Here is a 15760-nt window from a genome sequence, read left to right on the forward strand (position 1 = left end):
ACTCTGTCTCTCTCTCTGTGTCTCTCTCTCTGTCTCTCTCTCTGTCTCTCTCTCTCTCTCTGTCTCTCTGTCTCTCTCTCTGTTTCTCGCTCCCTCTCTCTAGCCTCTGGGAGAAGCGGTGGTGGGGAAACAGATGAAGGTGGAGATCCTGCTGACAAACCCGCTCCCCAAGACCCTGAAGAGCGTTACCCTCCGGATCGAGGGTCCTGGTCTCCAGAGCCCGCGCAAGATCAACATCGGGTGAGTGTCACTGGGGCAGGAGGTGTGGAAATTCAGTGCGCCCGTGGGGGGTGTGTGAGGGGTGGGGGGGGGTGTGTGTGAGACTGCTGTGTGTGTGTGTGTGTGTGAGACTGCTGTGTGTTGTGTGAGACTGTGTGTGTGTGTGTGTGTGTGAGACTGCTGTGTGTGTGTGTGTGAGATGCTGCTGTGTGTGTGTGCTGCTGAGACTGCTGTGTGTGTGTGTGTGAGACTGCTGTGTGCTGTGTGTGTGTGGACTGCTGTGTGTGGTGTGTTTGTGAGACTGCTGTGTGTGTGTGTGTGTGAGACTGCTGTGTGTGTGTGTGTGTGAGACTGCTGTGTGTGTGTGTGTGTGAGACTGCTGTGTGTGTGTGTGTGTGGAGACTGCTGTGTGTGTGTGTGTGAGACTGTGTGTGTGTGTGTGTGTGTGAGACTGCTGTGTGTGTGTGTGTGAGACTGCTGTGTGTGTGTGTGTGTGAGACTGCTGTGTGTGTGTGTGTGTGTGTGAGACTGCTGTGTGTGTGTGTGTGTGTGAGACTGCTGTGTGTGTGTGTGTGTGTGAGACTGCTGTGTGTGTGTGTGTGCTGTGTGTGTGTGAGACTGCTGTGTGTGTGTGTGTGTGAGACTGCTGTGTGTGTGTGTGTGTGTGAGACTGCTGTGTGTGTGTGTGTGTGTGAGACTGCTGTGTGTGTGTGTGTGTGTGAGACTGCTGTGTGTGTGTGTGTGTGTGAGACTGCTGTGTGTGTGTGTGTGTGTGAGACTGCTGTGTGTGTGTGTGTGAGACTGCTGTGTGTGTGTGTGTGTGTGAGACTGCTGTGTGTGTGTGTGTGTGTGTGTGAGACTGCTGTGTGTGTGTGTGTGTGTGAGACTGCTGTGTGTGTGTGTGTGTGTGAGACTGCTGTGTGTGTGTGTGTGTGTGTGAGACTGCTGTGTGTGTGTGTGTGTGTGAGACTGCTGTGTGTGTGTGTGTGTGTGAGACTGCTGTGTGTGTGTGTGTGTGTGAGACTGCTGTGTGTGTGTGTGTGTGTGAGACTGCTGTGTGTGTGTGTGTGTGTGTGTGAGACTGCTGTGTGTGTGTGTGTGTGTGAGACTGCTGTGTGTGTGTGTGTGTGAGACTGCTGTGTGTGTGTGTGTGTGAGACTGCTGTGTGTGTGTGTGTGTGAGACTGCTGTGTGTGTGTGTGTGTGTGTGTGAGACTGCTGTGTGTGTGTGTGTGTGTGAGACTGTGTGTGTGTGTGTGTGTGAGACTGCTGTGTGTGTGTGTGTGTGTGAGACTGCTGTGTGTGTGTGTGTGTGTGTGTGTGAGACTGCTGTGTGTGTGTGTGTGTGTGAGACTGCTGTGTGTGTGTGTGTGTGAGACTGCTGTGTGTGTGTGAGACTGCTGTGTGTGTGTGTGTGTGTGAGACTGCTGTGTGTGTGTGTGTGTGTGTGAGACTGCTGTGTGTGTGTGTGTGTGAGACTGCTGTGTGTGTGTGTGTGTGTGAGACTGCTGTGTGTGTGTGTGTGTGAGACTGCTGTGTGTGTGTGAGACTGCTGTGTGTGTGTGTGTGTGTGAGACTGTGTGTGTGTGTGTGTGTGAGACTGTGTGTGTGTGTGTGTGTGTGTGTGTGAGACTGCTGTGTGTGTGTGTGTGTGTGAGACTGCTGTGTGTGTGTGTGTGTGTGTGTGAGACTGTGTGTGTGTGTGTGTGTGAGACTGTGTGTGTGTGTGTGTGAGACTGCTGTGTGTGTGTGTGTGTGTGAGACTGCTGTGTGTGTGTGTGTGTGTGTGTGTGAGACTGCTGTGTGTGTGTGTGTGTGAGACTGCTGTGTGTGTGTGTGTGTGAGACTGCTGTGTGTGTGTGAGACTGCTGTGTGTGTGTGAGACTGTGTGTGTGTGTGTGTGTGTGAGACTGCTGTGTGTGTGTGTGTGTGAGACTGCTGTGTGTGTGTGTGTGTGAGACTGCTGTGTGTGTGTGTGTGTGTGAGACTGCTGTGTGTGTGTGTGTGTGTGTGAGACTGCTGTGTGTGTGTGTGTGTGAGACTGCTGTGTGTGTGTGTGTGTGAGACTGCTGTGTGTGTGTGTGTGTGAGACTGCTGTGTGTGTGTGTGTGTGTGAGACTGGTGTGTGTGTGTGTGAGACTGCTGTGTGTGTGTGTGTGTGAGACTGCTGTGTGTGTGTGTGTGAGACTGCTGTGTGTGTGTGTGTGTGAGACTGCTGTGTGTGTGTGTGTGAGACTGCTTGTGTGTGTGAGACTGCTGTGTGTGTGTGTGTGTGAGACTGCTGTGTGTGTGTGTGTGTGTGAGACTGCTGTGTGTGTGCTGTGTGAGACTGCTGTGTGTGTGTGAGACTGCTGTGTGTGTGTGTGTGTGAGACTGCTGTGTGTGTGTGTGTGTGAGACTGCTGTGTGTGTGTGAGACTGTGTGTGTGTGTGTGTGTGTGTGTGTGTGAGACTGCTGTGTGTGTGTGTGTGTGTGAGACTGCTGTGTGTGTGTGTGTGTGTGTGTGAGACTGCTGTGTGTGTGTGTGTGTGAGACTGCTGTGTGTGTGTGTGTGTGAGACTGCTGTGTGTGTGTGTGTGTGAGACTGCTGTGTGTGTGTGTGTGTGAGACTGCTGTGTGTGTGTGTGTGTGAGACTGCTGTGTGTGTGTGTGTGTGTGAGACTGCTGTGTGTGTGTGTGTGTGTGAGACTGCTGTGTGTGTGTGTGTGAGACTGCTGTGTGTGTGTGTGTGAGACTGCTGTGTGTGTGTGTGTGTGAGACTGCTGTGTGTTGTGTGTGTGTGTGAGACTGCTGTGTGTGTGTGTGTGTGTGTGAGACTGCTGTGTGTGTGAGACTGCTGTGTGTGTGTGTGTGTGAGACTGCTGTGTGTGTGTGTGTGTGAGACTGCTGTGTGTGTGTGTGTGTGAGACTGCTGTGTGTGTGTGTGTGTGTGAGACTGCTGTGTGTGTGTGTGTGTGAGACTGCTGTGTGTGTGTGTGTGTGAGACTGCTGTGTGTGTGTGTGTGAGACTGCTGTGTGTGTGTGTGAGACTGCTGTGTGTGTGTGTGTGAGACTGCTGTGTGTGTGTGTGTGAGACTGCTGTGTGTGTGTGTGTGAGACTGCTGTGTGTGTGTGTGTGTGTGAGACTGCTGTGTGTGTGTGTGTGTGAGACTGCTGTGTGTGTGTGTGTGTGTGAGACTGCTGTGTGTGTGTGTGTGAGACTGCTGTGTGTGTGTGTGTGTGAGACTGCTGTGTGTGTGTGTGTGTGGAGACTGCTGTGTGTGTGTGTGTGTGAGACTGCTGTGTGTGTGTGTGTGTGAGACTGCTGTGTGTGTGTGTGTGTGTGAGACTGCTGTGTGTGTGTGTGTGTGAGACTGCTGTGTGTGTGTGTGTGTGAGACTGCTGTGTGTGTGTGTGTGTGAGACTGCTGTGTGTGTGTGTGTGTGAGACTGCTGTGTGTGTGTGTGTGTGAGACTGCTGTGTGTGTGTGTGTGTGTGAGACTGCTGTGTGTGTGTGTGTGTGAGACTGCTGTTGTGTGTGTGTGTGAGACTGCTGTGTGTGTGTGTGTGTGAGAGACTGCTGTGTGTGTGTGTGTGTGAGACTGCTGTGTGTGTGTGTGTGTGAGACTGCTGTGTGTGTGTGTGTGTGAGACTGCTGTTGTGTGTGTTGTGTGTGTGAGACTGCTGTGTGTGTGTGTGTGTGAGACTGCTGTGTGTGTGTGTGTGAGACTGCTGTTGTGTGTGTGTGTGAGACTGCTGTGTGTGTGTGTGTGTGTGAGTGGCAGTCTGTGTGTCAGAGGAGGCCATTCGGCCCATCTTGTCCGTGCTGGCCGACAAAGAGCTCTCCACCCTAATCCCACTTTCCAGCACTTGGTCCGTAGCCTTGTAGGTTACAGCACTTCAAGTACATACCCAAGTACTTTTTAAATGTGATGAGGGTTCCTGCCTCTACCACCCTTTCAGGCAGTGAGTTCCAGACCCCCACAAACCCTCTGGGTGAAAAACATTTGATGCGCTATCAATAACTCAAAGACTGAGGTTAAGCGAGTAACTAACAGGCTTTTATTAACAAGAGAATGAAGGTGTGCCTCGAGTGGTCGACCAGTCCAGAATACAGAGGGACTGTGGAGCAGTCACCTTTATACCTGGACTCGTGGGAGGAGTCAGCCGAGGCATGTACAGGCATGTACACAGTGGAATACAAACAGTGGTTTACCACACATTTCTCCTCAAATCCTCCCTAAACCTCCAACCAATTACTTTAAATCTGTGCCCCCTGGTTATTGACCCCTCTGCTAAGGGAAATAGGTCCTTCCTATCCACTCTATCTAGGCCCCACGTCATTTTATACACCTCAATTAGATCTCCCCTCAGCCTCCTCTGTTCCAAAGAAAACAACCCCAGCCTATCCAACCTTTCCTCATAGCTAAAATTCCCCAGCCCAGGCAACATCCTCGTAAATCTCCTCTGCACCCCCTCTAGTGCAATCACATCCTTCCTGTAATGTGGTGACCAGAACTGCACGCCGTACTCTAGCTGCGGCCTAACTAATGTTTTACACAGTTCAAGCATAACCTCCCTGCTCTTGTATTCTATGCCTCTGCGATTGTGAGTGTGAGTGAGTGGGTGGGTGAGTGTGTGCGGGTCGGTGGGCAGTGTGTACGTCTCTCTCTCTGTCTCGCTCTCTCTCACTAACTCCACCCCCCTGTTTCTCCCCCCACAGAGACGTCCCGCGTCACGCCACCATCACCATCACCGAGAGCCTGGTCCCCACCAAACCGGGCCAGCGGAAGCTCATCGCCAGCTTGGACTCGCAGCAGCTGACGCAAGTCCACGGAGTGGCCGAGGTGGTCGTGCAGGAGGGCTGAGACCCCGGTGGAGGGGAAGGCCTGAGGAGAAAGGCTGCGTGGGCCCGAAGGACCTGTTTTATAAAACCGCTCAGTATTTGGGGGAACGTGGCGGTGGGGGGGGGGGGGGGCGGTTTGTCAGACATACCCGTGTGTTGTTATTCGTTTAAAAAAATATATTACTACTGTGACATTTAAACGTCAGGAACCGAGCGCCAGTCAATCGGGCTGGCGGCCATTTTCTTTTGCAAGGCCCGAAGCCTGTGGCCTAGCAAGCGGGAGCGAAGCCTGGCTTCAGAATCTTGTTGTCAAGTTCACAAGCTGAGGAAATAAGACTTTCCCCCCCCTCTCCCCACCCATTCGCTCTATCAAAAAACCTTTCATAATTAGAACAAGATAAAGCTCCATTGAATCTCCTCTTAGCCGTTTCGGCTTTGAGGTATTTGGATGGTTGGAGTTTTTGGGGAAGGTCGCTGCATGCCGTTTCGGTGTCCCATCGGCCAGTGTCTCAACGCACTTGATGTATTGGTGCGGTGCAGCATCGCTGGCACTAGGGGGGGTGGGGGATAGATTTCAGCCTTGGATCAGTGCACCACACTCTCTCTCTCGCCCCTGAGTCAGAAGGTCGTGGGTTCGAGCCCCCCGCGCACACACTCCAGACACTTGAGCTCCCATAATCCAGGGCCGACATGCCCTGGTTGCCAGTAACTGAGGGAGCGCTGCACTGTCGGAGGGGGCAGTACTGAGGGAGCGCTGCACTGTCGGAGGGGCAGTGCTGAGGTAGCGCCGCACTGTCGGAGGGGCAGTACTGAGGGAGCGCTGCACTGTCGGAGGGGCAGTGCTGAGGTAGTGCCGCACTGTCAGAGGGGCAGTACTGAGGGAGCGCTGCACTGTCGGAGGGGCAGTACTGAGGGAGCACTGCACTGTCGGAGGGGCAGTGCTGAGGTAGCGCCGCACTGTCGGAGGGGCAGTCCTGAGGGAGCGCCGCACTGTCGGAGGGGCAGTACTGAGGGAGCGCTGCACTGTCGGAGGGGCAGTACTGAGGGAGCGCTGCACTGTCGGAGGGGCAGTACTGAGGGAGTGCTGCACTGTCGGAGGGGCAGTACTGAGGGAGTGCCGCACTGTCGGAGGGGCAGTACTGAGGGAGCGCCGCACTGTTGGAGGGGCAGTACTGAGGGAGCGCTGCACTGTCGGAGGGGCAGTATTGAGGGAGCGCTGCACTGTCGGAGGGGCAGTACTGAGGGAGCGCTGCACTGTCGGAGGGGCAGTACTGAGGGGGCGCTGCACTGTCGGAGGGGCAGTACTGAGGGAGCGCTGCACTGTCGCAGGGGGCAGTACTGAGGGAGCGCTGCACTGTCGGAGGGGCAGTACTGAGGGAGCGCTGCACTGTCGGAGGGGCAGTACTGAGGGAGCGCTGCACTGTCGGAGGGGCAGTAATGAGGGAGTGCTGCACTGTCGGAGGGGCAGTAATGAGGGAGTGCTGCACTGTCGGAGGGGCAGTACTGAGGGAGCGCTGCACTGTCGGAGGGTCAGTACTGAGGGAGTGCTGCGCTGTCGGAGGGGCAGTACTGAGGGAGCACTGCACTGTCGGAGGGTCAGTACTGAGGGAGCGCTGCACTGTCGGAGGGTCAGTACTGAGGGAGTGCCGCACTGTCGGAGGGGCAGTAATGAGGGAGTGCTGCACTGTCGGAGGGGCTGTACTGAGGGAGCGCCAAACCTTCGGAGGGGCCATCTTTTGGGATGAGACATTAAACCAAGGGCCCCTTCCGCGCTCTCGAGTGGGACATAAAAGATCCCAAGGACACTATTGGAAGAAGAGCGGGGGGAGTTCTCCCTGGTGTCCTGCGCCCAATATTAATCCCACAACCCAACATCGCTTAAAAAAAAATAAATCTGGTCATTTTATCACGTTGCTGTTTGTGGGAGCTTGCTGTGCGCAAATTGGCTGCCGCGTTTCCCACATTACAACAGTGACCACACTTTAAAAGCAGTTCATTGGATTGTGAAGCGCTTTGGGACGTCCTGAGGCTGTGAATCCTAGACGTTTACAGCACGGAGGAGAGGCCATTCGGCCCATCGTACTGGCGCCGACTGAAAAAGAGCTGTCCAGCCTAAAACCACTATCCAGCTTTTGGTCTGTAGCCTTGTAGGTTAAGGCACGTAAAGAGAAAGACACTATAGAAATACAATTTCCTTATCTATCTATCCTCTTTCCTCTTTTTCACTCTCTCCATCTCTCTCTGAGCTCTTCCCCCTTCTCCTCCAAGCCACCTCCCCTGATTTGAAATGTTGAAGATTGACCATCTGGTCTTGTCACTGGAACCTCCCGTTGTTTTTTATGTGGCTGGGTGTCTGATTATTTTTTTGTGCTTCTGATTTACGTTCCTGTGAGGCATCTGGGGGACGTTTTACTAGAGGCAGCTATATAAACCCAAGGTGTTGTTGTTGTTGGTGCACTTCTAGGAACAGAGGGACAGGAGTAGGCCCATTCAGCTCCCTCGAGCCTGCGGGAGTAGGCCCATTCAGCTCCCTCGAGCCTGCGGGAGTAGGCCCATTCAGCTCCCTCGAGCCTGCGGGAGTAGGCCCATTCAGCTCCCTCGAGCCTGCGGGAGTAGGCCCATTCAGCTCCCTCGAGCCTGCGGGAGTAGGCCCATTCAGCTCCCTCGAGCCTGCGGGAGTAAGCCCATTCAGCTCCCTCGAGCCTGCGGGAGTAGGCCCCTTCAGCTCCCTCGAGCCTGCGGGAGTAGGCCCCTTCAGCTCCCTCGAGCCTGCGGGAGTAGGCCATTCAGCTCCCTCGAGCCTGCGGGAGTAGGCCCCTTCAGCTCCCTCGAGCCTGCGGGAGTAGGCCCCTTCAGCTCCCTCGAGCCTGCGGGAGTAGGCCCATTCAGCTCCCTCGAGCCTGCGGGAGTAGGCCCATTCAGCTCCCTCGAGCCTGCGGGAGTAGGCCCATTCAGCTCCCTCGAGCCTGCGGGAGTAGGCCCATTCAGCTCCCTCGAGCCTGCGGGAGTAGGCCCATTCAGCTCCCTCGAGCCTGCGGGAGTAGGCCCATTCAGCTCCCTCGAGCCTGCGGGAGTAGGCCCATTCAGCTCCCTCGAGCCTGCGGGAGTAGGCCCATTCAGCTCCCTCGAGCCTGCGGGAGTAGGCCCATTCAGCTCCCTCGAGCCTGCGGGAGTAGGCCCATTCAGCTCCCTCGAGCCTGCGGGAGTAGGCCCATTCAGCTCTCTCGAGCCTGCGGGAGTAGGCCCATTCAGCTCCCTCGAGCCTGCGGGAGTAGGCCCATTCAGCTCCCTCGAGCCTGCGGGAGTAGGCCCATTCAGCTCCCTCGAGCCTGCGGGAGTAGGCCCATTCAGCTCCCTCGAGCCTGCGGGAGTAGGCCCATTCAGCTCCCTCGAGCCTGCGGGAGTAGGCCCATTCAGCTCCCTCGAGCCTGCGGGAGTAGGCCCATTCAGCTCCCTCGAGCCTGCGGGAGTAGGCCCATTCAGCTCCCTCGAGCCTGCGGGAGTAGGCCCATTCAGCTCCCTCGAGCCTGCGGGAGTAGGCCCATTCAGCTCCCTCGAGCCTGCGGGAGTAGGCCCATTCAGCTCCCTCGAGCCTGCGGGAGTAGGCCCATTCAGCTCCCTCAAGCCTGAAGGATTAGGCCCCTTCAGCTCTCTCTTGAGCCTGCGGGAGTAGGCCCATTCAGCTCTCTCGAGCCTGCAGGAGTAGGCCCATTCAGCTTCCTCGAGCCTGTAGGAGTAGGCCCATTCAGCTCCCTCGAGCCTGCAGGATTAGGCCCCTTCAGCTCTCTCTCGAGCCTGCAGGATTAGGCCCCTTCAGCTCTCTCTCTCTCTCTCTCTCTCGAGCCTGCGGGAGTAGGCCCCTTCAGCTCTCTCTCTCTCTCTCTCGAGCCTGCGGGAGTAGGCCCCTTCAGCTCCCTCGAGCCTGCGGGAGTAGGCCCATTCAGCTCCCTCGAGCCTGTTCCGCCATTCAATTAGATGGTAGCTAATCTATGTCTTCGCTCCATCGACCCTGCCTTGGTTTCTTGCCTAAAATAAAACTTAGCGATCCCACGGCCACATCTCACAGAACCTGTTTGATGCAACTCACTGCAAAGCTAGGCTGTCGCGCATTTGTAGCAGTACCGTATATTTATACTTATCTATATATTTATATATAATAATATTTTTCATTCTGCCTTTGAGAATCGGGTTTGTCTAGACTGTGAAAGTTGTATTAAAAAGTGACTCGTGCATTTTATTGAATTGTTCTATAATAAAATAATCTTCAAACTCTCGTTGCAGCTCCGGCAGATCTCATTTGTGTTTTATTATGGGCTAAACAGGGGTTAAAGGATGTTGGTGTTCGGGAATAATTCACCCTTCACACTGTCCCCAATAAACACTCCCAGGGCAGATACAGCACGGGTTAGATACAGAGTAAAGCTCCCTCTACACTGTCCCATCAAACACTCCCAGGGCAGGTACAGCACGGGTTAGATATAGAGTAAAGCTCCCTCTACACTGTCCCATCAAACAATCCCAGGGCAGGTACAGCACTGGTTAGATACAGAGTAAAGCTCTCTCTACATTGCCCCATCAAACACTCCCAGGGCAGGTACAGCATGGGTTAGATATAGAGTAAAGCTCCCTCTACACTGTCCCATCAAACACTCCCAGGGCAGGTACAGCACGGATTAGATACAGAATAAAGCTCCCTCTACACTGTCCCATCAAACAATCCCAGGGCAGGTACAGCACTGGTTAGATACAGAGTAAAGCTCTCTCTACACTGCCCCATCAAACACTCCCAGGGCAGGTACAGCATGGGTTAGATATAGAGTAAAGCTCCCTCTACACTGTCCCGTCAAACACTCCCAGGGCAGTTACAGCACAGGTTAGATGCATAGAAGTATAGAAGATGGCTTACCCCTTATCCTTAGACTGTGACCCCTGATTCTGGACTCCCCCGCCATCGGGAACATCCTTCCTGCATCTAGTCTGTCTAGTCCTGTTAGAATTTTATAAGTTTCAATGAGATCCCCTCTCATTCTTCTAAACTCCAGCGAATATAAGCCCAATCGACTCAATCTCTCCTCATACGTCATTCCTGCCATCCCAGGTATCAGCCTGGTGAATCTTCGCTGCACTCCCTCCATGGCAAGAACATCCTTCCTCAGATAAGGCGACCAAAACTGCACACAATACTCAAGGTGTGGTCTCACCAAGACCCTGTACAACTGCAGCAAGACATTCTTGCTCCTGTACTTGCATCCTCTCGCTATGAAGGCCAACATACCATTTGCCTTCTTAACCACCTGCTGCACCTGCATGCTTACCTTCAGTGACTGGTGCACAAGGACACCCAGTTCTCGTTGCACTTACCCTTCTCCCAATCTATTGCTGTTAAGATAATAATCTGCCTTCCTGTTTTTGCCACCAAAGTGGATAACCTCGCATTTATCCACATTAATCACCCAACCTGTCCAAATCATATTGGAGTTTCTCGACATCCTCCTCACAGCACACACACCCACCCAGCTTTGTTTCATCTGCAAACTTGGAGATATTACATCTAGTTCCCTCGTCCAGATCATTAATATATATTGTGAATAGCTGGGGTCCTAGGACTGATCCCTGCGGTACCCCACTAGTCACTGCCTGCCACTCGGAAAAAGACCCGTTTATTCCAACTCTTTGCTTCTTGTCTGCCAACCAGTTCTCTATCCAAGACAATACTTTGCCCCCAATCCCATGTGCCTTAACTTTACACGCTAATCTCTTATGCGGGACCTTATCGAAAGCCTTCTGAAAAACCAAATATACCACATCCACTGGTTCTCCCTTATCTATTCTACGAGTTACATCCTCAAAAAATTCCAGTAGATTAGTCAAGCACGATTTACCATGTCCGATCCTGTCACGGTTTTCCAAGTGCTCTGCTATTACATCTTTTATAATGGACTCTAGCATTTTCCCCACTACTGATGTCAGGCTTACCGGTCTATAATTCCCTGTTTTCTCTCTACCAACTTTTTTGAATAGTGGGGTAACATTAGCTACCCTCCAATTCATGGGAACTGTTCCAGAATCTATAGAATTTTGGAAGATGACCAGCAATGCATCTACTATTTCTAGGGCCACTTCCTTAAGTACCCTAGGATGTAGATTATCAGGCCCTGGTGATTTATCGGCCTTCAATCCCGTCAATTTCCCTAACACCATTTCCCTACAAATACTGATTTCATTCAATTCCTCCCTCTCATTAGACCCTATGTTCCCCGACATCTCTGGGAGGTTATTTGTGTCCTCCTTTGTGAAGACAGAACCAAAGTATGTATTTAATTGGTCTGCCATTTCTTTGTTCCCCATTATAAATTTCCCTGATTCTGACTGCAAGGGACCTACGCTTGACTTCACCAATCTTTTTCTCTTCACATATCTATGGAAGCTTTTACAGTCAGTTTTTATGTTCCCTGAAAGCTTACTCTCATACTCTATTTTCCCCCTCTTAATTAATCCCTTCGTCCTCCTTTGCTGAATCCTAAACTGCTCCCGATCCTCAGGTTTACTGCTTTTTCTGGCCAATTTATATGTCCTCTCCTTGGATCTTATGCTATCCCTAATTTCCCTTGTTGGCCACGGTTGAGTTTTATTTTTATGGCAAACAGGGATGAACAAATTCTGTAGTTCATCCATGCGATCTTTAAATGTTTGCCATTGCCTATCCACCGTCAACCCTTTGAGTAACATTCCCCAGTCAATCCTACCCAACTCGCGCCTCATACCATTGTAGTTTCCTTTATTTAAATTCAGGACCCTAGTCTGAGTCAACTACTTCACTCTTCATCTTAATAAAGAATTCTATCATATTATGATCGCTCCGACCCAAGGGGCCTCGCATAACAAGATTGCTAATTATTCCTTTCTCATTACATAATACCCAGTCTAAGATGGCCTGATCTCTAGTTTGTTCCTCTACATATTGGTCCAGGAAACCATCCCGTATACGCTCCAGGAATTCCTCCTCCACAGTATTGTTACTAATTTGGTTAGCCCAATCTATATGTAAATTAAAGTCACCCATGATAACTGCTGTGCCCTTATTGCACGCGTCTCTAATTTCCCATTTAATGCCATCCCCAACCTCCGCATTACTGTTTGAGGGTTGGTATACAACTCTCACTAACGTTTTCTGCCCCTTGGTATTTCTCAGCTCTACCCATACAGATTCCACATCATCAGAGCTAATATCCTTCCTTACAATTGTGTTAATCTCCTCTTTAACCAGCAATGCTACCCCACCTCCTTTTCCTTTTTGCCTGTCTTTCATGAATATTGAATACCCCTGGATGTTGAGTTCCCAGCCTTGGTCACCCTGGAGCCATGTTTCCATAATCCCATTCATATCATATTCGTTTACATCTATTTGCGCAGCTAATTCATCCACCTTATTATGAATGCTCCTCGCATTAAGACACAAAGCCTTCAGGCGTGGTTTTTTTTAACACTCTTAGACCTTTTAGAATTATTATTTACTGTGGCCCTGTTTGATTTAAACCCTTGATTTCTCTGACTGCCACTTTTGCTTTTCTCCCTGTCTTTTGCTTCTATCCTTGTTTCCCTTTCCTCTGTCTCCCTGCACAGGTTCCCAAACCCAAACATCTTAGTTTAAAGCCTCCCCCACAGCACTAGCAAACACTCCCCCTGGGACATCGGTCCCGGCCCTGCCCAGGTGCAAACCGTCCGTTTTGTACTGGTCCCACCTCCCCCAGAACCGGTTCCAATGTCCCAGGAATTTGAATCCCTCCTCCTTGCACTATTCCTCTAGCCACGTATTCATCTGAAATATCCTTCTATTTCTACTCTGACTAGCGCGTGGCACTGGTAGCAATCCTGAGATTACTACCTTTGAGGTCCTATTTTTTAATTTACCTCCTAACTCCCTATATTCAGCTTTTAGGACCTCATCCCGGTTTTTACCTATATCGTTGGTAACTATATGCACCACGACAACTGGCTGTTCACCCTCCCCTTCCAAAATGCTCCGCAGCCGCTCCGAGACATCCTTGACCCTTGCACCAGGGAGACAACATACCATCCTGGAGTCTCGTTTGCGGCCACAGAAACACCTATCTATTCCCCTTACAATAGAATCCCCTATTACTATAGCTCTCCCACTATTTTTCCTCCCGTCCTGTGCAGCAGAACCACCCATGGTGCCAGGAAGTTGGCTGCTGCTGTCTTCCCCCGATAAGCCATCTCCCTCAACAATATCTAAAGCGGTATATCTGTTTGAGAGGGGGATGGCCACAGGGGACCCCTGCACTACCTGCCTGTGCCTACTACTCTGCCTGGTGGTCACCCATTCCCTTCCTGCCTGTGCAGCCTTTACCTGCGGTGTGACCAACTCATTTAATGTGCTATCCATGATGTCCTTAGCCTCACGAATGCTCCAGTATGTATCCATTCGCAGCTCCAGCGCCGGAATGTGGTCTGCCAGTAGCTGCAGCTGGATACACTTCCCGCACACATGGTCGTCGGGGACACGGGAAGTGTCCCTGATTTCCCACATAGTGCAGGAGGAGCATACCACGGCACCGAGCTGTACTGCCATGACTTACCATTTAATTAATTCAAATTAAATTAAATCAAATCAATCCTACCAATTACACTACAATTAAATGATATACTCAAGGGCCCTTGTTTACAAACAGTCCACGCTACACAACAGAGACCCTAGAATCTATAAACCACAAAATTTAAATTTGGAAAAAAGCAAGAAAGAGAGAAATACTCAACCAATCACTTATCTGCTTTCTGGTGATGTCACACTTCGATTACTTTTTACTTCACTCTCTCCTCTCGCTGACTCTGTGCCTCTCACAGGTCCGCCGCTCAGCTCCGGATTAGATACAGAGTAAAGCTGCCTCTACACTGTCCCATTAAACACTGCCTGGGCAGGTACAGCACGGGCTAGATATAGACTAAAGCTCCCTCTACCCTGTCCCATCAAACACTCCCAGGGCAGGTACAGCACGGGTTAGATACAGAGTAAAGCTCCCTCTATCCTGTCCCATCAAACACTCCCAGGGCAGGTACAGCACGGGTTAGATACAGAGTAAAGCTCCCTCTACACTGTCCCATCAAACACTCCCAGGGCAGGTACAGCACGGTTAGATACAGAGTAAAGCTCCCTCTACACTGTCCCATCAAACACTCCCAGGGCAGGTACAGCACGGGTTAGATACAGAGTAAAGCTCCCTCTACACTGTCCCATCAAACACTCCCAGGGCAGGTACAGCACGGGTTAGATACAGCGTAAAGCTCCCTCTACACTGTCCCATCAAACACTCCCAGGGCAGTTCAGTTCCAGCACGAGTTAGATACAGAGTAAAGCTCCCTCTACACTGTCCCATCAAACACTCCCAGGGCAGGTACAGCACGGGTTAGATACAGAGTAAAGCTCCCTCTATCCTGTCCCATCAAACACTCACAGGGCAGGTACAGCACGGTTAGATACAGAGTAAAGCTCCCTCTACACTGTCCCATCAAACACTCCCAGGGCAGGTACAGCACGGGGTTAGATACAGAGTAAAGCTCCCTCTACACTGTCCCATCAAACACTCCCAGGGCAGGTACAGCACGGTGTTAGATACAGAGTAAAGCTCCCTCTACACTGTCCCATCAAACACTCCCAGGGCAGGTACAGCACGGGGTTAGATACAGAGTAAAGCTGCCTCTATTCTAGCCCCGACCTCTGTGTAACACTTTCCATTGCCCATGCTCCTGTTAGTTCTTGTTTTCCCGAGAGGCTGTGTATGTGCAGCATATAAATAACAGTGGTCACCATGCCCGAGCTTGCCCACTCCTGCCCTGGCACTGACTGGCTGACGAGAAGCAGACTGTTTGAGTTTGTTTTGACCTTGTTTTGACTGCCTGCCTCCGCAGGTCCCTGTAAACAGCAGGAACAGAGCGGGGTCAGTGAATCTGCCCCGGAGCTCACAGTGCAGCCCCTGTCTCAGGCGCAGTGCGTGAGTGTGTGGAAGGGGCCTGTTGAGTCTGCATTCTCTCTCCACAGGGGAAATACCCGGGATTTCTGATTGATGATTTAGTGGCAGTCATTGCTAGTGAGGTTTTCCCCTTCTGGAATCACACTCTCTCTGTCTCTCTCTCTGTTTGTCTGTCTGTCTCTCTCTCTCTGTCTCTTTCTCTCTGTGTCTCAATCTCTGTCTGTCACGCTCTCTCTGTCTCTCTCTCTGTTTGTCTGTCTGTCTCTCTCTCTCTCTTTCTCTGTGTCTCAATCTCTGTCTGTCATGCTCTCTCTGTCTCTCTCTCTTTGTCTGTCTGTCTCTCTCTCTCTCTTTCTCTCTGTGTCTCAATCTCTGTCTGTCTCTCTCTCTGTCTCTCATTATCTGTCTCTCTTTATCTGTCTCGTTCTTTCTCTCTGTCTCACTCTGTAACTCTCTCTGTCTCTTTCCCTGACTCTCTCGCCCTCTCTTTCACTCAGTTCAGTTCAGTTCAGTTCAGTTCAAATGCTTTATTGGCATGAAAGTTTACAGAGAACCATATTGCCAAAGCTTACATAGCAAAAAGGTACAGTTTTCCAACATTCTGTAGGTGTCAATCGATTTGACATTTGTTGGGTATATACAATATTACTTTTAAACAATATTAATTTTAAACAGTCTTTCTACTTCATTTGGTACGTTCAATATTAATTTTAAACAGTCTTACTTTT

The 15760-nt window shown here is 51.4% G+C and overlaps 1 protein-coding gene across 1 annotated transcript; it reads left to right on the plus strand.

Moving 5' to 3' along the window:
* The first annotated feature begins 34 nt into the window (after positions 1-34).
* LOC147118320 (protein-glutamine gamma-glutamyltransferase K-like) lies at positions 35-9317 on the plus strand. Its single transcript, XM_085984379.1, has 2 exons — positions 35-240; positions 4921-9317. Exons 1-2 carry the CDS (start codon positions 134-136, stop codon positions 5063-5065), a joined length of 252 nt encoding a protein of 83 aa, XP_085840505.1. The 5' UTR covers positions 35-133; the 3' UTR covers positions 5066-9317.
* Positions 9318-15760: the final 6443 nt, after the last annotated feature.

This window comes from Somniosus microcephalus, chromosome 4, assembly GCF_052327205.1.
Source record: "Somniosus microcephalus isolate GS21.2 chromosome 4, FLI_Smic_1.0, whole genome shotgun sequence".
In the NCBI taxonomy this organism is placed as follows: domain Eukaryota; kingdom Metazoa; phylum Chordata; class Chondrichthyes; order Squaliformes; family Somniosidae; genus Somniosus; species Somniosus microcephalus.

What these genes read in the sequence shown, in the direction of transcription:
- LOC147118320 (XM_085984379.1), top strand. Translation starts at nt 134, where the DNA reads ATGAAGGTGGAGATCCTGCTGACAAACCCGCTCCCCAAGACCCTGAAG. An exon ending in CCGCGCAAGATCAACATCGG is followed by an intron (nt 241 to 4,920) that starts GTGAGTGTCACT and finishes CTCCCCCCACAG; the next exon opens with AGACGTCCCGCGTCACGCCA.